We start from the raw sequence: 27,513 nt of genomic DNA on the forward strand, positions 1-27,513 counted from the left end.
GAGACCAAACCCTGGGAACAGCCACCTTTAACAGTCTCTAAGAGTCTCAGAGACCAAACCCTGGGAACAGCCACCTTTAAGAGTCTCTAAGAGTCTCAGAGACCAAACCCTGGGAACAGCCACCTTTAACACAGAGTCTCAGAGACCAAACCCTGGGAACAGCCACCTTTAACAGTCTCTAAGAGTCTCAGAGACCAAACCCTGGGAACAGCCACCTTTAACAGTCTCTAAGAGTCTCAGAGACCAAACCCTGGGAACAGCCACCTTTAAGAGTCTCTAAGAGTCTCAGAGACCAAACCCTGGGAACAGCCACCTTTAAGAGTCTCTAAGAGTCTCAGAGACCAAACCCTGGGAACAGCCACCTTTAACAGAGAGTCTCAGAGACCAAACCCTGGGAACAGCCACCTTTAACAGAGAGTCTCAGAGACCAAACCCTGGGAACAGCCACCTTTAACAGGAGTCTCAGAGACCAAACCCTGGGAACAGCCACCCAGAGAGTCTCAGAGACAAACCCTGGGAACAGCCACCTTTAACAGTCTTAGTCTCAGAGACCAAACCCTGGGAACAGTCTTTAACAGTCTCTAAGAGTCTCAGAGACCAAACCCTGGGAACAGCCACCTTTAACAGTCTCTAAGAGTCTCAGAGACCAAACCCTGGGAACAACCACCTTTAACAGTCTCAGAGACCAAACCCTGGGAACAGCCACCTTTAACACAGAGTCTCTTTAACAGTCTCTAAGAGTCTCAGAGACCAAACCCTGGGAACAGCCACCTTTAACAGTCTCTAAGAGTCTCAGAGACCAAACCCTGGGAACAACCACCTTTAACAGTCTCTAAGAGTCTCAGAGACCAAACCCTGGGAACAGCCACCTTTAACAGTCTCTAAGAGTCTCAGAGACCAAACCCTGGGAACAGCCACCTTTAACAGTCTCTAAGAGTCTCAGAGACCAAACCCTGGGAACAGCCACCTTTAACAGTCTCTAAGAGTCTCAGAGACCAAACCCTGGGAACAGCCACCCTTAACAGTCTCTAAGAGTCTCAGAGACCAAACCCTGGGAACAGCCACCTTTAACAGTCTCTAAGAGTCTCAGAGACCAAACCCTGGGAACAGCCACCTTTAACACAGAGTCTCAGAGACCAAACCCTGGGAACAGCCAACTTTAACAGTCTCTAAGAGTCTCAGAGACCAACCCCTGGGAACAACCACCTTTAACAGTCTCTAAGAGTCTCAGAGACCAAACCCTGGGAACAACCACCTTTAACAGTCTCTAAGAGTCTCAGAGACCAAACCCTGGGAACAGCCACCTTTAACAGTCTCTAAGAGTCTCAGAGACCAAACCCTGGGAACAACCACCTTTAACAGTCTCTAAGAGTCTCAGAGACCAAACCCTGGGAACAGCCACCTTTAACACAGAGTCTCAGAGACCAAACCCTGGGAACAGCCACCTTTAACAGTCTCTAAGAGTCTCAGAGACCAAACCCTGGGAACAGCCACCTTTAACAGTCTCTAAGAGTCTCAGAGACCAGAACAACCACCTTTAACAGTCTCTAAGAGTCTCAGAGACCAAACCCTGGGACCTTTAACAGTCTCTAAGAGTCTCAGAGACCAAACCCCTGGGAACAACCACCTTTAACAGTCTCTAAGAGTCTCAGAGACCAAACCCTGGGAACAACCACCTTTAACAGTCTCTAAGAGTCTCAGAGACCAAACCCTGGGAACAGCCACCTTTAACAGTCTCTAAGAGTCTCAGAGACCAAAGAACAGACAGAGTCTCAAACCCTGGGAACAGCCACCTTTAACAGTCTCTAAGAGTTCAGAGACCAAACCCTGGGAACAGCCACCTTTAACAGTCTCTAAGAGTCTCAGAGACCAAACCCTGGGAACAGCCACCTTTAACAGTATCTAAGAGTCTCAGAGACCAAACCCTGGTACCACCTTTAACAGTCTCTAAGAGTCTCAGAGACCAAACCCTGGGAACAACCACCTTTAACAGTCTCTAAGAGTCTCAGAGACCAAACCCTGGGAACAACCACCTTTAACAGTCACTAAGAGTCTCAGAGACCAAACCCTGGGAACAGCCACCTTTAACAGTCTCTAAGAGTCTTGGGAACAGCCACCTTTAAACAAGAGTCTCAGAGACCAAACCCTGGGAACAGCCACCTTTAACAGTCTCTAAGAGTCTCAGAGACCAAACCCTGGGAACAGCCACCTTTAACAGTCTCTAAGAGTCTCAGAGACCAAACCCTGGGAACAACCACCTTTAACAGTCTCTAAGAGTCTCAGAGACCAAACCCTGGGAACAACCACCTTTAACAGTCTCTAAGAGTCTCAGAGACCAAACCCTGGGAACAGCCACCTTTAACAGTCTCTAAGAGTCTCAGAGACCAAACCCTGGTACCACCCTGGGAACAGCCACCTTTAACAGTCTTTAACAGTCTCTAAGAGTCTCAGAGACCAAACCCTGGGAACAGCCACCAGTCTCTTTAACACAGAGTCTCAGAGACCAAACCCTGGGGTCTCTAAGAGTCTCAGAGACCAAACCCTGGGAACAGCCACCTTTAACAGTCTCTAAGAGTCTCAGAGACCAAACCCTGGGAACAACCACCTTTAACAGTCTCTAAGAGTCTCAGAGACCAAACCCTGGGAACAGCCACCTTTAACAGTCTCTAAGAGTCTCAGAGACCAAACCCTGGGAACAACCACCTTTAACAGTCTCTAAGAGTCTCAGAGACCAAACCCTGGGAACAACCACCTTTAACAGTCTCTAAGAGTCTCAGAGACCAAACCCTGGGAACAGCCACCTTTAACAGTCTCTAAGAGTCTTAGAGACCAAACCCTGGGAACAACCACCTTTAACAGTCTCTAAGAGTCTCAGAGACCAAACCCTGGGAACAGCCACCTTTAACAGTCTCTAAGAGTCTCAGAGACCAAACCCTGGGAACAACCACCTTTAACAGTCTCTAAGAGTCTTAGAGACTACCTGAGCCAGACAGAAATGGAGATCTGCACGAGCGTGTGGCTTAAACCACCCGGCTCCGTATAACATACAAACGGCACGAGACAGGAGTCCTAGACCCCCATAAGGCCATGGCCTTCGTAAAGGCCAACATTCTACCGAGGACGAAGCAAATGGTTGAATGTTGACCTATTTGGCGATTAGGGTAATGGATGAATGTGTCTAACACTGCAGACGCAGTCTCTCTTTTGGAGATACTGTATTGCGTTGCTGGTACCATCGATTGATGTTGTTAGTGAACGTTGCTGGTACTATTGGTTGATGTTGTTAGGTAACGTTAGAGAACGTTGCTGGTACCATTGGTTGATGTTGTTAGGTAACGTTAGGTAACGTTGCTGGTACCATTGGTTGATGTTGTTAGGTAACATTAGAGAACGTTGCTGGTACTATTGGTTGATGTTGTTAGGTAACGTTAGAGAACGTTGCTGGTACCATTGGTTGATGTTGTTAGGTAACGTTAGAGAACGTTGCTGGTACCATTGGTTGATGTTGCTGGTACCATTGGTTGATGTTGTTTGGTAACGTTAGAGAACGTTACTGGTACCTTTGGTTGATGTTGTTAGGTAACGTTAGTGAACGTTACTGGTACCATTGGTTGATGTTGTTAGGTAACGTTAGAGAACGTTACTGGTACCTTTGGTTGATGTTGTTAGGTAACGTTAGAGAACGTTACTGGTACCTTTGGTTGATGTTGTTAGGTAACGTTAGAGAACGTTGCTGGTACCATTGGTTGATGTTGCTGGTACCATTGGTTGATGTTGTTTGGTAACGTTAGAGAACGTTACTGGTACCTTTGGTTGATGTTGTTAGGTAACGTTAGTGAACGTTACTGGTACCATTGGTTGATGTTGTTAGGTAACGTTAGAGAACGTTACTGGTACCATTGGTTGATGTTGTTAGGTAACGTTAGAGAACGTTGCTGGTACCATTGGTTGATGTTGTTAGGTAACGTTAGAGAACGTTGCTGGTACCATTGGTTGATGTTGTTAGGTAACGTTAGAGAACGTTGCTGGTACCATTGGTTGATGTTGTTAGGTAACGTTGCTGGTACCATTGGTTGATGTTGTTAGGTAACGTTAGAGAACGTTGCTGGTACCATTGGTTGATGTTGTTAGGTAACGTTAGAGAACGTTGCTGGTACCATTGGTTGATGTTGTTAGGTAACGTTAGAGAACGTTGCTGGTACTATTGGTTGATGTTGTTAGGTAACGTTAGAGAATGTTGCTGGTACCATTGGTTGATGTTGTTAGGTAACGTTAGAGAACGTTGCTGGTACCATTGGTTGATGTTGTTGGTACCATTAGTTGAACGTTGCTGGTACCATTGGTTGATGTTGTTAGGTAACGTTAGAGAACGTTGCTGGTACCATTGGTTGATGTTGTTAGGTAACGTTAGAGAACGTTGCTGGTACCATTGGTTGATGTTGTTAGGTAACGTTAGAGAACGTTGCTGGTACCATTGGTTGATGTTGTTAGGTAACGTTAGAGAACGTTGCTGGTACCATTGGTTGATGTTGTTAGGTAACGTTAGAGAACGTTGCTGGTACCTTTGGTTGATGTTGTTAGGTAACGTTAGAGAACGTTGCTGGTACCATTGGTTGATGTTGTTAGGTAACGTTAGAGAACGTTGCTGGTACCATTGGTTGATGTTGTTAGGTAACGTTAGAGAACGTTACTGGTACCTTTGGTTGATGTTGTTAGGTAACGTTAGTGAACGTTACTGGTACCATTGGTTGATGTTGTTAGGTAACGTTAGAGAACGTTACTGGTACCATTGGTTGATGTTGTTAGGTAACGTTAGAGAACGTTGCTGGTACCATTGGTTGATGTTGTTAGGTAACGTTAGAGAACGTTGCTGGTACCATTGGTTGATGTTGTTAGGTAACGTTAGAGAACGTTGCTGGTACCATTGGTTGATGTTGTTAGGTAACGTTAGAGAACGTTGCTGGTACCATTGGTTGATGTTGTTAGGTAACGTTAGAGAACGTTGCTGGTACCATTGGTTGATGTTGTTAGGTAACGTTAGAGAACGTTGCTGGTACTATTGGTTGATGTTGTTAGGTAACGTTAGAGAACGTTGCTGGTACCATTGGTTGATGTTGTTAGGTAACGTTAGAGAACGTTGCTGGTACCATTGGTTGATGTTGCTGGTACCATTGGTTGATGTTGCTGGTACCATTGGTTGATGTTGTTAGGTAACGTTAGAGAACGTTGCTGGTACCATTGGTTGATGTTGTTAGGTAACGTTAGAGAACGTTGCTGGTACCATTGGTTGATGTTGTTAGGTAACGTTAGAGAACGTTGCTGGTACCATTGGTTGATGTTGTTAGGTAACGTTAGAGAACGTTGCTGGTACCATTGGTTGATGTTGTTAGGTAACGTTAGAGAACGTTGCTGGTACTATTGGTTGATGTTGTTAGGTAACGTTAGAGAACGTTGCTGGTACCATTGGTTGATGTTTCTCGATGGTGCCCATACCCAGGGCAGATACAGTTCTGTTATCAGGTTAAGTCATTTCTTTAAAGACGTTGCTGGCAGTGGTATTGTTGTAAAATGCAATTGATCAAATGTTTTATACTTTCTTTCAAAACAGCCTTGTTTTGGGTTGTAAATATATATTTGTTATTTGTTTGTTATTAAGCTCTACTTGTCTTGAATCCTTTACTATTTCAGCAGGGCTCTCGACTCGATAGGTTCACTGGTTATAGCCATGTTATTACCTTGTAACCCTGCACATTGACTTGGGCCCGGTAGTCCCAAGGACCCACCAGTCAGCATTACACTGTTCGTCCACACCTGTTGTTTACCAAGGACCCATCAGTCAGTCAGCATTACACTGTTAGTCTACACCTGTTGTTTACCAAGCATTTCACTGTTAGTCTACATCTGTTGTTTACCAAGGACCCATCAGTCAGCATTTCACTGTTAGTCTACACCTGTTGTTTACCAAGGACCCATCAGTCAGCATTTCACTGTTAGTCTACACCTGTTGTTTACCAAGCATTTCACTGTTAGTCTACACCTGTTGTTTACCAAGCATTTCACTGTTAGTCTACACCTGTTGTTTACCAAGGACCCATCAGTCAGCATTTCACTGTTAGTCTACACCTGTTGTTTACCAAGCATTTCACTGTTAGTCTACACCTGTTGTTTACCAAGCATTGCACTGTTAGTCTCCACCTGTTGTTTACCAAGCATTACACTGTTAGTCTACACCTGTTTACTATGCAAATACAATTTGATTTAAAGAAAATGTGATTTGATTACAGGTGATTACAGGTGATTACAGGTGATGTCAGGTGATTACAGGTGATTACAGGTGATGTCAGGTGATTACAGGTGATTACAGGTGATTACAGGTGATTACAGGTGATGTCAGGTGATTACAGGTGATTACAGGTGATGTCAGGTGATTACAGGTGATTACAGGTGGTTACAGGCGATTACAGGCGATTATAGGTGGGTATAATTACAATAAAAGCAGAAGGCATTATAACTTTGACTGGGACTAACAAGTAGTGTTGTTTTTCCAGTGATGAGTTTGTCACAATGACCTCCAGAGCAACAGGTAGCCTAGCAGTTGGAGAGATGGGACAGTAAGATAAAAGCTGCTCGCTTGTTCGAATACTCGAGCTGAAAAATGTGTCAATGTGCCCTTGAGCAAGGCACTCACAACAAAATGGAGAATAAGTCACGGGTTATGAATACTTTCTGAAGCATTTCACTGTCCAGGGTCACCATCAGTAATGACAGACCTGTTGTTTACTCTCAAGCATTTCACTGTTAGAGTAATGGCAGACCTGGCTGTGACCCTACTCTCTGAGAGTAATGGCAGATCCTGGCTGTTGACCCTACTCTCTGAGAGTCTGACACCCTGGCTTGACCCTACTCAAGCATTTCACTGCTTACCCTACTCTCTGAGAGTAATGACTCACTGTGGCAGACCCTGGCTGTGACCCTACTCTCTGAGAGTCTACCCACCTGAGAGTAATGCTTTACTCTCTGAGAGTAATGGCAGACCCTGGCATTCTGAGAGTAATGGCAGATCCTGTTAGTCTACACCTGTTGTTGACAGACCCCGGCATTAATCACTGTTAGTAATACACCTGTTGTTTACCAAGCATTTACTGTTAGTAATGGCAGACCCTGGCTGTGACCCTACTCTCTGTAATGACAGACCCCGGCTGTACTCTCTGAGAGTAATGACAGTTACTCTCTGAGAGTAATGGCAGACCCCTGGACAGACACCTGTACTCTCTGAGCATTAATCACCCTGGCTGTACTCTCTGAGAGTCTACACCCTACTCTCTTGTAATGACAGACCCGGCATTAATCACTGTTAGTCTACAGACCTGCTGTACTCTCTGAGAGTAATGACATTTCACTTGACAGACCCGCTGTACTCTCTGAGAGTCTCAATAATGACAGACCCCGGCTGTGACCCTACTCTCTGAGAGTAATGCATTAGTAATGACAGCTGTACTCTCTGCTGTGACCCTACTCTCTGAGAGTAATGGCAGACCCTGCTGTTTACTCTCAGGTAATAGGTGCTGTACTCTCTGAGAGTAATGGCAGACCCTGGTTTGACCCTACTCTCTGAGAGTAATGACAATACTCTCTGAGAGTAATGGCAGACCCTGGCTGTGACCCTACTCTCTGAGAGTAATGACAGACCCCTGGCTGTACTCTCTGAGAGTAATGACACCCGGCTGTGACCCTACTCTCAGGCTGTGACCCTACTCTCTGAGAGTAATGACAGACCCAGCTGTGACTCTGTAATGGAAGGGCTGTGATAAAAGCAGAGTAATGGCAGACCCTGGCTGTGACCCTACTCTCTGAGAGTAATGACAGACCCTGGCTGTAGTGAGAGTAATGACAGATTTTCCAGTAATGGAGACCCCGGCTGTGACCCTACTCTCTGAGAGTAATGACAGACCCTGGCTGTACTCTCAGAGTAAACAGACTAGACCCTAGCTCTCTGAGAGTAATGGAAGACCCGGCTGTGAGATGAAAATGCTGCTCGGCTGTGACCCTACTTCTGAGAGTAATGGAAGACCCGGCTGACCCTACTCTCTGAGAGTAATGACAGACCTTGAGCGGCACCCTACTCTCTGAGAGTAATGACAAATGGAGAATAAGTCACTCTCTGAGGTAATGAATGACCCTTTCTGAAGACACTTTAAACTAAATTGCTCCAGGGTCACCATCAGTAATGACAGACCCCGGCTGTGACCCTACTCTCTGAGAGTAATGGCAGACCCTGGCTGTGACCCTACTCTCTGAGAGTAATGACAGATCCCGGCTGTGACCCTACTCTCTGAGAGTAATGACAGACCCTGGCTGTGACCCTACTCTCTGAGAGTAATGACAGACCCTGGCTGTGACCCTACTCTCTGAGAGTAATGACAGACCCCGGCTGTGACCCTACTCTCTGAGAGTAATGACAGACCCCGGCAGTGACCCTACTCTCTGAGGGTAGAGTTGGGATATGCAAAAAACAAACATTTTTCCAACTCACACATGCGTATTGATACACACATATGTGAAATAGGACAATTACAGGCACCCACCAAATTATTATTATTATTATTATTATTTTAATGCTACACACAGCCTGTGTGATGTGATTCAGAAGTAATTTGGGCAATACACCCCTCACCCCCCAAACTGCAGATAAAACCCTATTAAACGAATGCTTTGTGGTTTTCTCGGTCTCATAAGAAAACACCTTCAGTTGAAGTTCAAAGCTTGTCCATCCTATTCTCTTTATATGATCGTATATGCAGCACAGCAGACCGCTACACCGGGCTGCGGCTGTCTCGACGTTCTCCCTGCGTGAAGGAATCAAGAATCAGAATCAGACACCAGAGGGTCACGTGATCACCAGGAGGCGGTGCGGTCGCGTCTATCAGCCAGTAGCAGCACACGTCAATCCAACACCAGGTTCCATGGAGAATGCCGAGATAACTCGAATAACGGTACGCTACAATATTTATGTGGGAGAAATGATCTTCGTTTGATAAACAACCGAATATGCGTTTGTCGCGCGCATCAATAAACCGCACATAAAAACAACAACAACAAACGGCAGAAGTGTTTTTCGTCTCGTCACGAAACCCAACAGCTCCAGCCGAGACAGAACCATTGTCTGAATATATGTTTAGGATGGCCTGGATAGGCAAGGTAAGACGGATTCTCTCTTTAAACAAGTGCCACATTGATCAACAGACTGTATTAACTATGTGTGATTGAAAATGAGCATAAATTGACTGGGCAGTGTGACAGTAGTGTTTGGAATAATATACGTTGCTGTGTTCAGCTGGACGCTGTTCGCGGTGTAACTGTTTCCCTCTTCTGCCCTCCTTTTTTTTTTTTTGACCACCAATTGTAGTTGACTGGTGGGTTAACGTTCAATCGGTTACAATGTAACGGGAAACATTATTGCAGAGGCCTAAAGGATACAAAGTATCCAACGATAACCGTTGATCTGGTATGTGTCCACATGCGTTGTGCATGTGGATTCCCCTTAGCCTATGTTTAGAGAACAAGGTCTGCGATGTGTGCAAATCATTATTTAGTATTGCTTCCCATTACCTAAAGTTAAATTAAGTCCCACCTTTATTACCATGCCATGGGTCATCGTGGTAAACAATTTGAGCTCGTATTCACGTTTTAAATAGACTTATCATCCATTTAAATGCCCTGCAGTGACTCCAAATAGCCTATTATATTTGTATTGTCAAACAACTTATTTTTCTGCAAGAAACTCACATGATAGTACAACATACACACACACACACACACACACACACACACACACACACACACACACACACACACACACACACACACACACACACACACACACACACACACACACACACACACACACACACACACACACACACACACATAGTCCGGGTAACCTTTAATGAACTATTTAGCAGTCTTATGGTAGAAGCTGTCTTGGAGCCTGTTGGTCCGAGAGCCCATGCCAGACGGCTACAGCGTGAACAGTCTATGGCTTGGATGGCTGGAGTGTTTGGCAATTTTTCTAGCCTTCCTCTGACACCGCCTGGTATTGAGGTCCTGGATGTCAGGGGGCTCAGCCCCAGTGATGTACTGGGCTGTTCGCACCAACCTCTGTAGCATCTTGAGGTCGAGGGCGGTGCATTTGCCATACCAAGTAATTCATCAAGTCAAGATGCTCTCGATGGTGCAGCTGTATAACTTCTTTTTGTGGATCCTAGGCCCCATGCCAAATATTTTAATCTTTCAGAGGGGCAAGAGGTGCTGTGGTGCCCTCTTCACGACTGTGTTGGTGTGTGTGGACCATGTTAAGTCCTTAGTGGTGTAGACGCCAAAGAACTTGAAGCTCTCGACCCACTCCACTAAAGCCCTGTCGATGTGGATGGGGGCGTGCTCTCCCCTCTTTCTCCTATAATCCATGATAGTTTACTGACGTTGAGGGAGAGGTTGTTGCCCTGCCAACACACTGCCAAGTCTCTGGCCTTCTCATCGCTGTCTGTGATCAGGCCTAACACCGCCTTGTCGTTTGCAAACTTGATGATGGTGTTGGAGTGCGTGGCTACGCGGTCATGGGTGAGAAGGGGAGTACAGGAGGGGACTAAGCAAATGCACCCCTGAGGGTCCCCCCGTGTTGAGGGCTCAGTACCCTCAGCGCCCCCTTACTTCCTGTTGTAATTCCTCAACACGAGTATAAAAGGCATTTAGCTCGTTTTGGGGGGGAGGGGGGTTCTACATCATTGGGCATCTCACGGCTGGGTTTCCCTTTGATCAGGCCTAACACCGCCTTGTCACATACGATGAGCGTCAGAGCCGGTGTTTAGGATTCAACTTCCCTCATTGTTCTTTTGGATGTTCTTTTAGATCCTGTAAGCAGTAGCTCTGGGTGAATTCCATAGAAACGGAATTATGCTTTGACCCAGTTTTATTACTTTAAAATGTACAGTAACGTAATGAATTTCCTCCTCCTCTTCCGAAGCGGAGAGGCGAAACGGATCAGAGGACCAATACGCGGCGTGGTAATTGTCCATGGTTCTTTTTAATACGTTAAGGTACACATGAACAACTGACGACAAAAAAACAAGAAATGTGAAAACTCAAAACAGTCCTATCTGGTGCAAAGACAGAGACAGGAACAATCACCCACAAACACACAGTGAAACCCAGGCTACCTAAGTATGATTCTCAATCAGAGACAACTAATGACACCTGCCTCTGATTGAGAACCATACTAGGCCGAAACATAGAAATACCCAAAACATAGAAAAACAAACATAGACTGCCCACCCAACTCACGCCCTGACCATACTAACTAAATACAAAACACAGGAAATAAAGGTCAGAACGTGACAAGTAAGTCAAACAAAAAACATTGATTTCTAAGTTTAACAAACAAAAAGTAACTCTATGCTCTAGGACAACTTTTAACAATTAACACTGAACTAGTATTTTACAAAAACACATTTAGTGGAAGAACTGTGCAGATGCAAACTTTGGTAACGGTAAAATCTCCCTCAGGTTTTTATGCGATCATGTTTTTCCGAAAACTCTTAAATATTTATGTGAATCTGAATTAAGACACAAAGATGTCTGCAGCACAACACAGAACCGTAGATTAGAGTTCAGTACAGTGTAGGGTATATTACAATATACCGACAGTGTGTCAGCAGCAAAGTACCATCACACCTCCTCCTCCATGCTTCACGGTGGGAACCACACATGCGGCGATCGTCCGTTCACCTACTCTGCGTCTCACAAAGACACGATGGTTGGAACCAAAAATCTCAAATTTGGACTCATCAGGACAGATTTCCACAGATCTGATGTCCATTGCTCATGTTTCTTGGCCCAAGCAAGTCTCTTCTTCTTATTGGTGTCCTTTAGTAGTGGTTTCTTAACAGCAAATCAACCATGAAGGCCTGATTCACGCAGTCTCCTCTGAACAGTTGATGTTGAGGTGTCTGTTACTTGAACTCTGTGAAGCATTTATTTGGGCTGTAATTTCTGAAGCTGGTATCTCTAATGAACTTATTCTCTGCAGCAGAGGTAGCTCAGGGTCTTCCTTTCCTGTGGCGGTCCTCATGAGAGCCAGTTGAGGTAACTCACGGTCTTCCTTTCCTGTGGTGGTCCTCATGAGAGCCAGTTGAGGTAACTCACAGTCTTCCTTTCCTGTGGTGGTCCTCATGAGAGCCAGTTGAGGTAACTCTGGGTCTTCCTGTCCTGTGGTGGTCCTCATGAGAGCCAGTTGAGGTAACTCTGGGTCTTACTGTCCTGTGGTGGTCCTCATGAGAGCCAGTTTCATCATAGTGCTTGATGGTTTTTGTAACGGCACTTGAAGAAACGTTCAAAGTTCTTTAATTTTCCGCATTGACTGACCTTCATGTCTTAAAGTAATGACGGACTGTCGTTTCTCTCTGCTTATTTGAGATGTTCTTGCCATAATATGGACTTGGTCTTTTACCCAATAGGGCTATCTTCTGTATACCACCCCTACCTTGCCACAACACAACTGATTGGCTCAAACAAGGCACACCTGTTAATTGAAATGCATTCCAGGTGACTAACTCGTAAAGCTGGTTGAGAAGCTGCCATCAAAGCAAAGGATGGCTACTTTGAAGAATTTCAAATATAAAATATATTTTGATTTGTTTAACACTTTTTTTGGTTACTTACATGATTCCAAATGTGTTATTTCATAGTTTTGATGTCTTCACTATTATGCTACAACTATTATTCTACAATGTAGAAAACTCCCTGGAATGAGCAGTTGTGTCCAAACGTTTGACTGGTACTGTACGTCTATGATTTAGGTTTAGATTTGGTCCAGTCCGGTCCGTCTGCTAACATCAAGGCCAGACTGAATAAATGTCAACTACTTTTCAAGAGACATTAACCGGAGAGAGAGGGAAAGAGAGGGGGGAGGGGCTTCTGAACATAACAGCATGCCAGTGGAAGGGAGGACAGTAGGGAAAGGGGATACCTAGTCAGTTGTTCAACCGAATAGCAGGTGACCCAACTGTGGTTTGTGATTATTATGATTTGTAGCCAATTCAGCTGCAGTAATTACGTTACAGATTTTCAGGTAATTCTGTTAACAATTTCGTAACATAATTATGAGTTTTGATCACTTAATAATTCATAAACAAAATTGATGTCAGTAAAATCACTATAACTAATTGGTAGCTCAACTACTACTAGTTAATGTGAGACTAGTTGGCTACATCTAGGCTACATATTGACCTTCAATCATGTTAGGCCACTGGTACAATATATTAATTTATGGTTAGATTAGAATTGTGAATATAATCATTGGCCTGTACAGATCCACATCTCTATCCGTGGGAACAGGCCTATTTAGCGAGCTAGTTACAGCAGAACATGAACACATGAAACCAAAATTAAGTTTTGCTTACGATGTGTTTTGATTGGTGCGAAGCCAAATCCAAACTGGCCTCCTTTTGGCGTTTTGCTGCAGGTCAACGCCGATCGGCTAATTATTTAATACTTTTTGTATCAAGGGAGTCCAAATTCTTGTTGGCATCGATCAATTAAATGCTACGTCAGCAACATGTAATACTCTTTTGGTCCAGACAGCATCAGAGACATGGACTACACATAGAGAGACAGAGGGGCGCTGTTTCCCTCGCTATGATGTAGATAGATGTAGATAAGAGTCGTCCAGCCACGTCTCTGGCAGCTTTTCAAGTCTCTCTGATACGAGACTCTGGAACTAAGCTCATCCATCTTATTCTCCAGTTTTATTTTTATTTTTTATTCCACGTTTATTTAACCAGGTAGGCCAGTTGAGAACAAGTTCTCATTTACAACTGCGACCTGGCCAAGATAAAGCAAAGCAGTTCGACACAAACAACAACACAGATTTACAGTATGGGGATGAGGTAGGTAGATAGATAGGTAAATTGGATGGGCTATTTACAGATGGGCTGTGTACAGGTGCAGTGATCTGTGAACTGCTCTGACAGCTGATGCTTAAAGCTAGTGAGTTAGGTAAGTCTCCAGCTTTAGATATTTTTGCAGTTCATTCCAGTCATTGGCAGCAGAGAACTGGAAGGAGAGGTGGCCAAAGGAAGAATTGGCTTTGGGGGTGACCAGTGAGATACACCTGCTGAGTATACAGGTCGCAGTGGTGGGTAGTATATGGGGCTTTGGTGACAAAACGGATGGCACTGTGATAGACTGCATCCAATTTGTTGAGTAGCGTGTTGGAGGCTATTTTGTAAATTACATCGCCGAAGTTGAGGATTGGTAGGATGGTCAGGTTTACGAGGGTATGTTTGGCAGCATGAGTGAAGGATGCTTTGTTGTGTATGTAAACAATAAAGTGACCAGTGTTTCCCTTTCTATATACAGTGGGGCAAAAAGTATTTAGTCAGCCACCAATTGTGCAAGTTCTCCCACTTAAAAAGATGAGAGAGGCCTGTAATTTTCATCATAGGTACACTTCAACTATGACAGACAAAATTTGAAAAAAAATCCAGAAAATCACATTGTAGGATTTTTAATGAATTTATTTGCAAATTATGGTGGAAAATAAGTATTTGGTCACCTACAAACAAGCAAGATTTCTGGCTCTCACAGACCTGTAACTTCTTCTTTAAGAGGCTCCTCTGTCCTAGAGGTGGATCAGTGAATCACCAGCAGCAAGAGCGACATCATTGACGTATACAGAGAAGAGAGTCGGCCCGAGGATTGAACCCTGTGGCACCCCCATAGAGACTGTCAGAGGTCCGGACAACAGGCCCTCCGATTCGACACACTGAACTCTATCTGAGAAGTAGTTGGTGAACCAGGCGAGGCAGTCCTTTGAGAAACCAAGGCTGTTGAGTCTGCCGATAAGAATGTTGTGATTGACAAAAGTCGAAAGCCTCGACTTGTCCACTGACCGGACATTATCCAATAGAATGGATGGGGAGCGCCAGGCAACTTTCTCCCTTGTCTCAGTAATATATGCCATTTAGCTGACGCTTTTATCCAAAGCGACTTACAGTCATGTGTGCATACATTCTACGTATGGGTGGTCCCGGGAATCGAACCCACTACCCTGGCGTTACAAGCGCCATGCTCTACCAACTGAGCCACAGAAGGACCACAAACTAGGCTGAAATCCACGAGCAGAGCCAGAGCCTCCTTGGATGTTACCATGGGGCCAATACTAACCTCCTCCAATGTTCACTTAGGGTGAGTCCCATGTGGCTCCCTATTCCCAATGTAGTGCACTCCGTTTACCCAGAGAGCCCTGTGGGGAACAGGGAGCCACTTGGAACGCAGTATTCTTCTCCCATTGACATCAATGTGAAGACGTCACTCGATCGGTGTTTGTTGTAACTTTAATGCTGTGAAAGGATCTCACAGCAGACAATGAGACCTTCCTGTGTCGGCAGGATAATGACAGCAGCACAGCCTGCCTGCGAGTCATTTACTACAGAGCCTAAACGACACCCTATTGCTTATTCTGTATAGTGCGCTACGTAGGGATCAGGGTTCCATTTGGTATGCATTCTAGGTAGTTCTCACCCTCTGTGCCATGTGACGTGCCGTCATTCGTTTGACAACGTGAGACAGTAACCCGGCAACTGCAGGCAGAGCTAGCTACTGTGCAATTTGAAATGTTTTGGTTCTATGATACGGACGAAGAGACATGAAGATATTTACTGTATATGATGTCTGCAGTCAGAACCCTATCTATCTATCTATCTATCTATCTATCTATCTATCTATCTATCTATCTATCTATCTATCTATCTATCTATCTATCTATCTATCTATCTATCACAGGAGGCTGGTGGCACCTTAATTTGGGAGGATGGGCTCGTAGTAACGACTGGAGAGGAATCAATGGATTGGCATCAAGTACATCATAGACCTCATCTACCGTGTTAACACAAGTCATATTCGAAGTCGAAATCGAGGTTTAGTGACTCGAAGTGACTGTCGATCTGATGTCCTGCAGAGCGCGGCTGGTCATATGTGATACTAGTAGGAACTCTGTAGCACAGACAAGGTCAAGATGAACACGATAAAAGTCACTCTGTAGCACAGTTGGGTTGGAGTCCTTCCATCGACAGGTAGTTAGATACAGTTGAGATATAGTGCTTCAGTGTTACACAGTGACCGACCTCCGTTCAGTTGACACTACAGTATCCATCTGATATCAATGACCTTGATGATGGCGATGACGCCGCTGAGACGCACTGCAGTGAGAGAGGACACACTTGGCTCCTGTTTACGCTACAGTCATCATAACAGTGTGTGTGTCCAGTCACCATAAGTGTGTGTGTGTGTGTGTGTCCAGTCACCATAACTGTGTGTCAAATCAAATCAAATTTATTTATATAGCCCTTCGCACATCAGCTGATATCTCAAAGTGCTGTACAGAAACCCAGCCTAAAACCCCAAACAGCAAGCAATGCAGGTGTAGAAACTCCCTAGAAAGGCCAAAACCTAGGAAGAAACCTAGAGAGGAACCAGGCTATGAGGGGTGGCCAGTCCTCTTCTGGCTGTGATGGGTAGAGAGGAACAAGGCTATGAGGGGTGGCCAGTCCTCTTCTGGCTGTGCCGGGTGGAGATTATAACAGAACATGGCCAAGATGTTCAAATGTTCATAAATGACCAGCATGGTCCAATAATAATAAGGCAGAACAGTTTAAACTGGAGCAGCAGCACGGCCAGGTGGACTGGGGACAGCAAGGAGTCATCATGTCAGGTAGTCCTGAGGCATGGTCCTAGGGCTCAGGTCCTCCGAGAGAGAGAAAGAAAGAGAGAATTAGAGAGAGCATACTTAAATTCACACAGGACACCGGATAGGACAGGAGAAGTACTCCAGATATAACAAACTAACCCTAGCCCCCCGACACATAAACTACTGCAGCATAAACACTGGAGGCTGAGACAGGAGGGGTCCAGTGTGTGTCCAGTCAACATAATTGTGTGTGTGTGTGTGTGTCCAGTCACCATAACTGTGTGTGTGTGTGTGTGTTGTGTTTGTGTGTGTGTGTTGTGTGTGTGTGTGTGTGTGTGTGTGTGTGTGTGTGTGTGTGTGTGTGTGTGTGTGTGTGTGTGTGTGTGTGTGTGTGTGTGTGTGTGTGTGTGTGTGTGTGTGTGTGTGTCCAGTCACCATAACTGTGTGTGTGTGTGTTGTGTTGTGTTTTGGAATTCTGGTTTGCACTCTTTCAAATCCTTGACCAGATATCCTATGTTATTACATAATTAGCCTACATTATTCAGGATCAATGACAGTCTCTAAATGGTTAACTTCCTGTCCAGTTGTGATCAGGAATAGATACAGCTACTGGCAGAGTATACAGGGATGTGTTTGGAAACCTGGTTTAGGGTTTAGGCGATTTCAAATCCTTGGCCAGATTTTCTCTGTTATTACATTATTTGGCTACAATGTTACAATTACACGGTTTCCTAGATTTGAGTGATTTAGACTTTTAATCATTGGAATGCTTTTAACTTCCTCTCCAGTTACTGAGGGAGGGGGAGGGGGAGGGAGGGAGGGAGGGAGGGAGGGAGGGAGGGAGGGAGGGAGGGAGAGGGAGAGAGGGAGAGAGGGAGGGAGGGAGGGAGGGAGGGAGGGAGAGGGAGGGAGGGAGGGGAGAGAGGGAGGGAGGGAGGGAGGGAGGGAAGGAGGGGAGGGAGGGAGGCAGAGGAGGGGAGAGGGAGGGAGGGAGGGGAGGGAGGGAGGGAGAGAGGGAGGGAGGGAGGGAGGGGAGGGAGGGAGGGAGGGAGGGAGGGGGAGGGAGGGAGGGAGGGAGGGAGAGAGGGAGGGAGGGGGAGGCAGAGAGGGAGGGAGGGAGGGAGGCAGAGAGGGAGGGAGGGGGAGGGAGGGGAGGGAGGGAGGGAGGGAGGGAGGGAAGGAGGGAGGGAGGGAGGGAGGGAGGGAGGGAGGGAGGGGAGGGAGGGAGGGAGGGAGGCAGAAAACCTGTGTGTGTGTGTGTGTGTGATGAGGATGGGGATCTTTCCCTCTCCTCTAGCCATCTGCTAGCTACAGCCACCACTTCAAGCCATTACTATCATTCACGTAAGTCCCATTGGTAATGTTTAATCACTCGTCATGGGAAGTGCTCTTCTGCTTTAAACTGGAAAAGTAGAGAGAGAGTGTGTGTGTGTCTGTGTGTGTCTGTGTGTGTCTGTGTGTGTGTGTGTGTGTGTGTGTGTGTGTGTGTGTATGTGTGTGTATGTGTGTGTCTGTGTGTCTGTGTCTGTGTGTCTGTGTGTGTGTGTGTGTGTGTGTGTGTGTCTATGTCTGTGTCTGTCTGTGTGTCTGTGTGTGTGTGTGTGTGTGTGTGTGTGTGTGTGTGTGTGTGTGTGTGTGTGTGTGTGTGTGTGTGTGTGTGTGTGTGTGTCTGTGTCTGTGTGTGTGTGTGTGTGTGTGTCTGTGTCTGTGTCTGTGTGTGTGTGTGTGTGTCTGTGTGTCTGTGTGTCTGTGTGTGTGTGTCTGTGTGTGTGTGTGTGTGTGTGTGTGTGTGTGTGGCAGGATTATGCCGAGCTACACTACTGGCAGCTTTTCATCATATAACAAGTACGGTCCAACCAAATCATGTATAGCCATTTTACATTTAGATAAAACTATGGGCCATTATTGGATTCTTCAGGATGAAGTCTCTTCTCTCTTTATCTAGCTCTCTACACTACATTTGATTATTATTAATAGTACAGTAGAGTGGAGTATATTATTAATATTACCAAAATAATGTGTTCATCTGTTTATTGAACATCTCATTCCAAAATCATGGCCATTAATATGGAGTTGGTCCCCCCCTTTGCTGCTATAACAGCCTCCACTCTTCTGGGAAGGCTTTCCACTAGATGTTGGAACATTGCTGCTATAACAGCCTCTACTCTTCTAGGGAGGTTTTCCACTAGATGTTGGAACATTGCTGCTATAACAGCCTCCACTCTTCTGGGAAGGCTTTCCACTAGATGTTGGAACATTGCTGCTATAACAGCCTCCACTCTTCTGGGAAGGCTTTCCACTAGATGTTGGAACATTGCTGCTATAACAGCCTCCACTCTTCTAGGAAGGCTTTCCACTAGATGTTGGAACATTGCTGCTATAACAGCCTCCACTCTTCTAGGAAGGCTTTCCACTAGATGTTGGAACATTGCTGCTATAACAGCCTCCACTCTTCTGGGAAGGCTTTCCACTAGATGTTGGAACATTGCTGCTATAACAGCCTCCACTCTTCTGGGAAGGCTTTCCACTAGATGTTGGAACATTGCTGCTATAACAGCCTCCACTCTTCTGGGAAGGCTTTCCACTAGATGTTGGAACATTGCTGCTATAACAGCCTCCACTCTTCTGGGAAGGCTTTCCACTAGATGTAGGAACATTGCTGCTATAACAGCCTCCACTCTTCTGGGAAGGCTTTCCACTAGATGTTGGAACATTGCTGCTATAACAGCCTCCACTCTTCTGGGAAGGCTTTCCACTAGATGTTGGAACATTGCTGCTATAACAGCCTCCACTCTTCTGGGAAGGCTTTCCACTAGATGTTGGAACATTGCTGCTATAACAGCCTCTACTCTTCTGGGAAGGCTTTCCACTAGATGTTGGAACATTGCTGCTATAACAGCCTCCACTCTTCTGGGGAAGGCTTTCCACTAGATGTTGGAACATTACTGCTATAACAGCCTCCACTCTCCTGGGAAGGCTTTCCACTAGATGTTGGAACATGTCTGTCTGTTATTTAATGTGTTTCTATGGGCTAATAGCAGAAAGGACTGTCTGTTATTTAATGTGTTTTGGGATTTTTTTTTAATGAGTTTTTGGTGGATGGATTATCTTGGTGAAGGAGAAATGCTCACTAACAGGGATGTAAACAAATTTACGCACAACATTATAGATAAGCTTTTAGCTTTTACATTTGTGGGATCTTTCAGTTCATGAAACACAGGACACTTATTTTTCTTTTATTTATACATTTTTACACCTTTATTTAACCAGGTAGGCTAGTTGAGAACACCTTTATTTAACCAGGTAGGCTAGTTGAGAACACCTTTATTTAACCAGGTAGGCTAGTTGAGAACACCTTTATTTAACCAGGTAGGCTAGTTGAGAACACCTTTATTTAACCAGGTAGGCTAGTTGAGAACACCTTTATTTAACCAGGTAGGCTAGTTGAGAACACCTTTATTTAACCAGGTAGACCAGTTGAGAACACCTTTATTTAACCAGGTAGGCTAGTTGAGAACACCTTTATTTAACCAGGTAGGCTAGTTGAGAACACCTTTATTTAACCAGGTAGACCAGTTGAGAACACCTTTATTTAACCAGGTAGGCCAGTTGAGAACACCTTTATTTAACCAGGTAGGCTAGTTGAGAACACCTTTATTTAACCAGGTAGGCTAGTTGAGAACACCTTTATTTAACCAGGTAGGCTAGTTGAGAACACCTTTATTTAACCAGGTAGGCTAGTTGAGAACACCTTTATTTAACCAGGTAGGCTAGTTGAGAACACCTTTATTTAACCAGGTAGGCTAGTTGAGAACACCTTTATTTAACCAGGTAGGCTAGTTGAGAACACCTTTATTTAACCAGGTAGGCTAGTTGAGAACACCTTTATTTAACCAGGTAGGCTAGTTGAGAACAAGTTCTCATTTACAACTACGACCTGGCCTGTGACGCCCTGACCTTAGAGAGCTTTTTATGTCTCTATTTTTGGTTTGGTCAGGGTGTGATTTGGGGTGGGCATTCTATGTTCTTTTTTCTATGTTTTGTATTTCTTTGTGTTTGGCCGGGTATGGTTCTCAATCAGACACAGCTGACTGTCGTTGTCTCCGATTGAGAATCATACTTAGGTAGCCTTTTCCCACCTGTGTGTTGTGGGTAGTTATTTTCTGTTTAGTGTTCTCTGCACCTGACAGGACTGTTTCGTTTTGCACTTTGGTATTTTGTTCTAGTGTTCAGTTTAAAATAAAGTCATGAACACTTACCACGCTGCGCTTTGGCCCGATTCTTCCTCATCAGACGACGACACCTTTTACACGGCCAAGATAAAGCAAAGCAATGCGACAAAAACAACACAGAGTTACACATGGAATAAACAAACATACAATAGAAAAGTCTATATACAGTGTGTGCAAATGAGGTAGGTTAAGGGAGGTAAGGCAATAAATAGGCCATGGTGGCGAAATAATTACAATATAGCAATTAAACACTGGAATGGTAGAATGTGCATAGAGGATGATTGTGCAAGTTGAGATACTGGGGTACAAAGGAGCAAGATAAATAAATAAATAAATACAGTATGGGGATGAGGTAGTTGGATGGGCTATTTACAGGGTGCAATGATCTGTGAGCTGCTCTGACAGCTGATGCTTAAAGCTAGTGAGTGAGATATGAGTCTCCAGCTTCAGTGATTTTTTTGCAGTTCGTTCCAGACATTGGCAGCAACTTTACATGTTTCTCTCAGACTTGTAAATATGATGATAGATGTAATGCTTTTACTATGAAAGAGATCTTTCCACCTGTAATGCTTCAGGTGTCGTAGGTGTGTGGAGTCAAACGCAGGAGACAGTGAGTGCAAAGCTGTGCGTCTTTAATAGCACCAACGCACCACAGGGTGCTCACAATAGTAACGGCCCCAAACACAGGTCGGACTCGTGACACCACCCCTACTCTTGTCCACGGGGGTCTGTGAACCCACAACCTTCCGGCACGCAGCCCTGTGCGCTATCCAAATTCCCGCCATGTCATGCTAACAGCAGGGTTTCACAACCTCGGCCCTGGGGCCCCCGCTGGGGAGAGTGACATCACCCTGTCCTTTTCTGCCAAACATCGAAGCAGTGACTCGCTCCTGCAGGCTCTACAACATCCGTAGAGTAGGACGTTTCTACACACAGGAAGAGGAACATCCGTAGAGTACGACCCTACCTCACACAGGAAGAGGAACATCCGTAGAGTACGACCCTACCTCACACAGGAAGAGGAACATCCGTAGAGTACGACCCTACCTCACACAGGAAGAGGAACATCCGTAGAGTACGACCCTACCTCACACAGGAAGAGGAACATCAGTAGAGTACGACCCTACCTCACACAGGAAGAGGAACATCCGTAGAGTACGACCCTACCTCACACAGGAACATCCATAGAGTACGACCCTACCTCACACAGGAAGAGGAACATCCGTAGAGTACGACCCTCCCTCACACAGGAAGAGGAACATCCCTAGAGTACGACCCTACTTCACACAGGAAGAGGTACATCCGTAGAGTACGACCCTCTCTCACACAGGAAGAGGAACATCCATAGAGTACGACCCTACCTCACACAGGAAGAGGAACATCCGTAGAGTACGACCCTACCTCACACAGGAAGAGGAACATCTGTAGAGTACGACCCTACTTCACACAGGAAGAGGAACATCCGTAGAGTACGACCCTACCTCACACAGGAAGAGGAACATCCGTAGAGTACGACCCTACCTCACACAGGAAGAGGAACATCCGTAGAGTACGACCCTACCTCACACAGGAAGAGGAACATCCATAGAGTACGACCCTACCTCACACAGGAAGAGGAACATCCCTAGAGTACGACCCTACTTCACACACGAAGAGGAACATCCGTAGAGTACGACCCTCCCCTCACACAGGAAGTGGAACATCCATAGAGTACGACCCTACCTCACACAGGAAGAGGAACATCCATAGAGTACGACCCTACCTCACACAGGAAGAGGAACATCTGTAGAGTACGACCCTACCTCACACAGGAAGAGGAACATCCGTAGAGTACGACCCTACCTCACACAGGAAGAGGAACATCCTTAGAGTACGACCCTCCCTCACACAGGAAGAGGAACATCCTTAGAGTCGACCCTACCTCACACAGGAAGAGGAACATCCATAGAGTACGACCCTACCTCACACAGGAAGAGGAACATCCGTAGAGTACGACCCTACCTCACACAGGAAGAGGAACATCCGTAGAGTACGACCCTACCTCACACAGGAAGAGGAACATCCATAGAGTACGACCCTACCTCACACAGGAAGAGGAACATCCATAGAGTACGACCCTACCTCACACAGGAAGAGGAACATCCGTAGAGTACGACCCTACCTCACACAGGAAGAGGAACATCTGTAGAGTACGACCCTACCTCACACAGGAAGAGGAACATCCGTAGAGTACGACCCTACCTCACACAGGAAGAGGAACATCCGTAGAGTAGGACGTTTCTACACACAGGAAGAGGAACATCCGTAGAGTACGACCCTACCTCACACAGGAAGAGGAACATCTGTAGAGTACGACCCTCCCTCACACAGGAAGAGGAACATCCTTAGAGTACGACCCTACCTCACACAGGAAGAGGAACATCCGTAGAGTACGACCCTACCTCACACAGGAAGAGGAACATCCGTGAGTAGACCCTCCCTCACACAGGAAGAGGAACATCCGTAGAGTACGACCCTACCTCACACAGGAAGAGGAACATCCCTAGAGTACGACCCTACCTCACACAGGAAGAGGAACATCAGTAGAGTACGACCCTACCTCACACAGGAAGAGGAACATCCGTAGAGTACGACCCTACCTCACACAGGAAGAGGAACATCCGTAGAGTACGACCCTACCTCACACAGGAAGAGGAACATCAGTAGAGTACGACCCTACCTCACACAGGAAGAGGAACATCCGAGAGTACGACCCTACCTCACACAGGAAGAGGAACATCCGTAGAGTAGACCCTTCCTCACTCAGGAAGAGGAACATCAGTAGAGTACGACCCTACCTCACACAGGAAGAGGAACATCCGTAGAGTACGACCCTACCTCACACAGGAAGAGGAACATCCTTAGAGTACGACCCTACCTCACACAGGAAGAGGAACATCCGTAGAGTACGACCCTACCTCACACAGGAAGAGGAACATCCCTAGAGTACGACCCTACCTCACACAGGAAGAGGAACATCCGTAAAGTAGGATGTTTCCTCACACAGGAAGCGGTGTAGGTCCTAGTCCAGGTACTTGTCGTCTCCCGTCTGGACTAGCTAAAACACACAACCCTGAGAAAATAAACAACGCCCTCCTGTTTAGGGTAACAGGTAACAATGTCCTGGTATCCTTTAATTTCCTCTATTCCTCTCAGCCCTTCCAGACACGTGTGTAGCTGGGGAGGATGGCTTGTGATGGGGCAGGGGGAGGGGCAGAGAGAGGGGCAGGGGCAGGGGAGGGGCATGGGGCAGGGGGAGGGTGAGAACACCAATTGTTTAAAGTGCTCCGTCTCTCTGTTTGAGGGAACAGAACAGAGCAGTCTGCCAGATGTGTCAGTCAGCCTCCAAAGAAGACAGACATACCCTCAGCTCTACTCTCTACTCTCTACTCTCTACTCTCTACTCTCTACCCTCAGCTCTACTCTCTACTCTCTACCCTCAGCTCTACACTCTCAGCTCTACTCTACTCTCAGCTCTACTCTCTACTCTCAACTCTCCGCTCTACTCTCTACCCTCAGCTCTACTCTACTCTCTACTCTCTACTCTCTACTCTCTACTCTCAGCTCTACTCTACTCTCAGCTCTACTCTCTACTCTCTACCCTCAGCTCTACTCTCTACTCTCTACCCTCAGCTCTACTCTCTACTCTCTACTCTCTCAACAGGTGTTGTAGACCTTACAGTGAAATGCTGAATACAACAGGTGTAGTAGACATCACAGTGAAATGCTGAATACAACAGGTGTAGTAGACATCACAGTGAAATGCTGAATACAACAGATGTAGTAGACATCACAGTGAAATGCTGAATACAACAGGTGTAGTAGACCTTACAGTGAAATGCTGAATACAACAGGTGTAGTAGACCTCACAGTGAAATGCTGAATACAACAGGTGTAGTAGACCTCACAGTGAAATGCTGAATACAACAGGTGTAGTAGACCTCACAATGAAATGCTGAATACAACAGGTGTAGTAGACCTCACAGTGAAATGCTGAATACAACAGGTGTAGTAGAACTCACAGTGAAATGCTGAATACAACAGGTGTAGTAGACCTCACAGTGAAATGCTGAATACAACAGGTGTAGTAGACCTCACAATGAAATGCTGAATACAACAGGTGTAGTAGACCTCACAGTGAAATGCTGAATACAACAGGTGTAGTAGACCTCACAGTGAAATGCTGAATACAACAGGTGTAGTAGACCTCACAGTGAAATGCTGAATACAACAGGTGTAGTAGACCTCACAATGAAATGCTGAATACAACAGGTGTACTAGACCTTACAGTGAAATGCTGAATACAACAGGTGTAGTAGACCTTACAGTGAAATGCTGAATACAACAGGTGTAGTAGACCTGACAGTGAAATGCTGAATACAACAGGTGTAGTAGACCTTACAGTGAAATGCTGAATACAACAGGTGTAGGTAGACCTTACAGTGAAATGCTGAATACAACAGGTGTAGGTAGATCTTACAGTGAAATGCTGAATACAACAGGTGTAGTAGACCTTACAGTGAAATGCTGAATACAACAGGTGTAGTAGACCTCACAGTGAAATGCTGAATACAACAGGTGTAGTAGACCTTACAGTGAAATGCTGAATACAACAGGTGTAGTAGACCTTACAGTGAAATGCTGAATACAACAGGTGTAGTAGACCTCACAGTGAAATGCTGAATACAACAGGTGTTGTAGACCTCACAGTGAAATGCTGAATACAACAGGTGTAGTAGACCTTACAGTGAATTGCTGAATACAACAGGTGTAGTAGACCTCACAGTGAAATGCTGAATACAACAGGTGTAGTAGACCTCACAGTGAAATGCTGAATACAACAGGTGTAGTAGACCTTACAGTGAAATGCTGAATACAACAGGTGTAGTAGACCTTACAGTGAAATGCTGAATACAACAGGTGTAGGTAGACCTTACAGTGAAATGCTGAATACAACAGGTGTAGTAGACCTCACAGTGAAATGCTGAATACAACAGGTGTAGTAGACCTTACAGTGAAATGCTGAATACAACAGGTGTAGGTAGACCTTACAGTGAAATGCTGAATACAACAGGTGTAGTAGACCTCACAGTGAAATGCTGAATACAACAGGTGTAGTAGACCTCACAATGAAATGCTGAATACAACAGGTGTAGTAGACCTCACAGTGAAATGCTGAATACAACAGGTGTAGTAGACCTCACAGTGAAATGCTGAATACAACAGGTGTAGTAGACCTCACAGTGAAATGCTGAATACAACAGGTGTAGTAGACCTCACAATGAAATGCTGAATACAACAGGTGTACTAGACCTTACAGTGAAATGCTGAATACAACAGGTGTAGAAGACCTCACAGTGAAATGCTGAGTACAACAGGTGTAGTAGACCTCACAGTGAAATGCTGAATACAACAGGTGTAGTAGACCTTACAGTGAAATGCTGAATACAACAGGTGTAGTAGACCTTACAGTGAAATGCTGAATACAACAGGTGTAGTAGACCTCACAGTGAAATGCTGAATACAACAGGTGTAGTAGACCTTACAGTGAAATGCTGAATACAACAGGTGTAGGTAGACCTTAGGATCAGGGTGGGGTTAGGGTCAGGGTAGGGTCAGGGTAGGGTCAGGGTGGGGTTAGGGTCAGGGTGGTGTTAGGATCAGGGTGGGGTTAGGGTCAGGGGTGGGGTTAGGGTCAGGGTGGGGTTAGGGTCAGGGTGGGGTTAGGATCAGGGTAGGGTCAGGGTAGGGTCAGGGTGGGGTTAGGGTGGTGTTAGGATCAGGGTGGGGTTAGGGTCAGGGTGGGGTTGGGTCAGGGTGGGGTTAGGGTCAGGGTGGGGTTAGGATCAGGGTAGGGTCTGGTAGGGTCAGGGTGGGGTTAGGGTCAGGGGTGGGGTTAGGGTCAGGTGGTGTTAGGATCAGCTGTGGGGTTAGGGTCAGGGTGGGGTTAGGGTCAGGGTGGGGTTAGGGTCAGGGTGGGGTTAGGATCAGGGTAGGGTCAGGGTAGGGTCAGGGTGGGGTTAGGGTCAGGTCGGGTTAGGATCAGGGTGGGGTTAGGGTCAGGGTGGGGTTAGGGTCAGGGTGGGGTTAGGGTCAGGGTGGGGTTAGGATCAGGGTGGGGTTAGGGTCAGGGTAGGGTCAGGGTAGGGTCAGGGTGGGGTTAGGGTCAGGGTGGGGTTAGGATCAGGGTGGTGTTAGGATCAGGGTGGGCTTAGGGTCAGGGTGGGGTTAGGTTCAGGGTGGGGTTAGGGTCAGGGTGGGGTTAGGGTCAGGGTGGGGTCGGGTCAGGGTGGGGTTAGGGTCAGGGTGGGGTTAGGGTCAGGGTGGGGTTAGGATCAGGGTGGGGTTAGGGTCAGGGTGGGGTTAAGATCAGGGTGGGGTTAGGGTCAGGTAGGGTCAGGGTAGGGTCAGGGTTGGGTTAGGGTCAGGGTGGGGTTAGGGTCAGGGTGGTGTTAGGATCAGGTGGGGTTAGGGTCAGGGTGGGGTTAGGGTCAGGGTGGT

At 46.0% G+C, this 27,513-nt stretch overlaps 1 protein-coding gene across 2 annotated transcripts in view; it reads left to right on the plus strand.

Moving 5' to 3' along the window:
* Nucleotides 1-8,923: 8,923 nt before the first annotated feature.
* Nucleotides 8,924-27,513, plus strand: part of st6galnac3 (ST6 (alpha-N-acetyl-neuraminyl-2,3-beta-galactosyl-1,3)-N-acetylgalactosaminide alpha-2,6-sialyltransferase 3) — a 107,966-nt gene continuing 89,376 nt past the window's right edge. For both annotated transcript variants that reach the window (XM_052509522.1, XM_052509523.1), the window contains exon 1: nt 8,924-9,198. In XM_052509522.1, coding sequence (XP_052365482.1) covers nt 9,172-9,198 — 27 coding nt within the window. In that variant the 5' untranslated portion in view covers nt 8,924-9,171. The remainder of the gene's footprint in view (nt 9,199-27,513) is intronic.

The sequence above is a fragment of the Oncorhynchus keta genome, unplaced genomic scaffold (genome assembly GCF_023373465.1).
Source record: "Oncorhynchus keta strain PuntledgeMale-10-30-2019 unplaced genomic scaffold, Oket_V2 Un_contig_4700_pilon_pilon, whole genome shotgun sequence".
Taxonomy (NCBI): domain Eukaryota; kingdom Metazoa; phylum Chordata; class Actinopteri; order Salmoniformes; family Salmonidae; genus Oncorhynchus; species Oncorhynchus keta.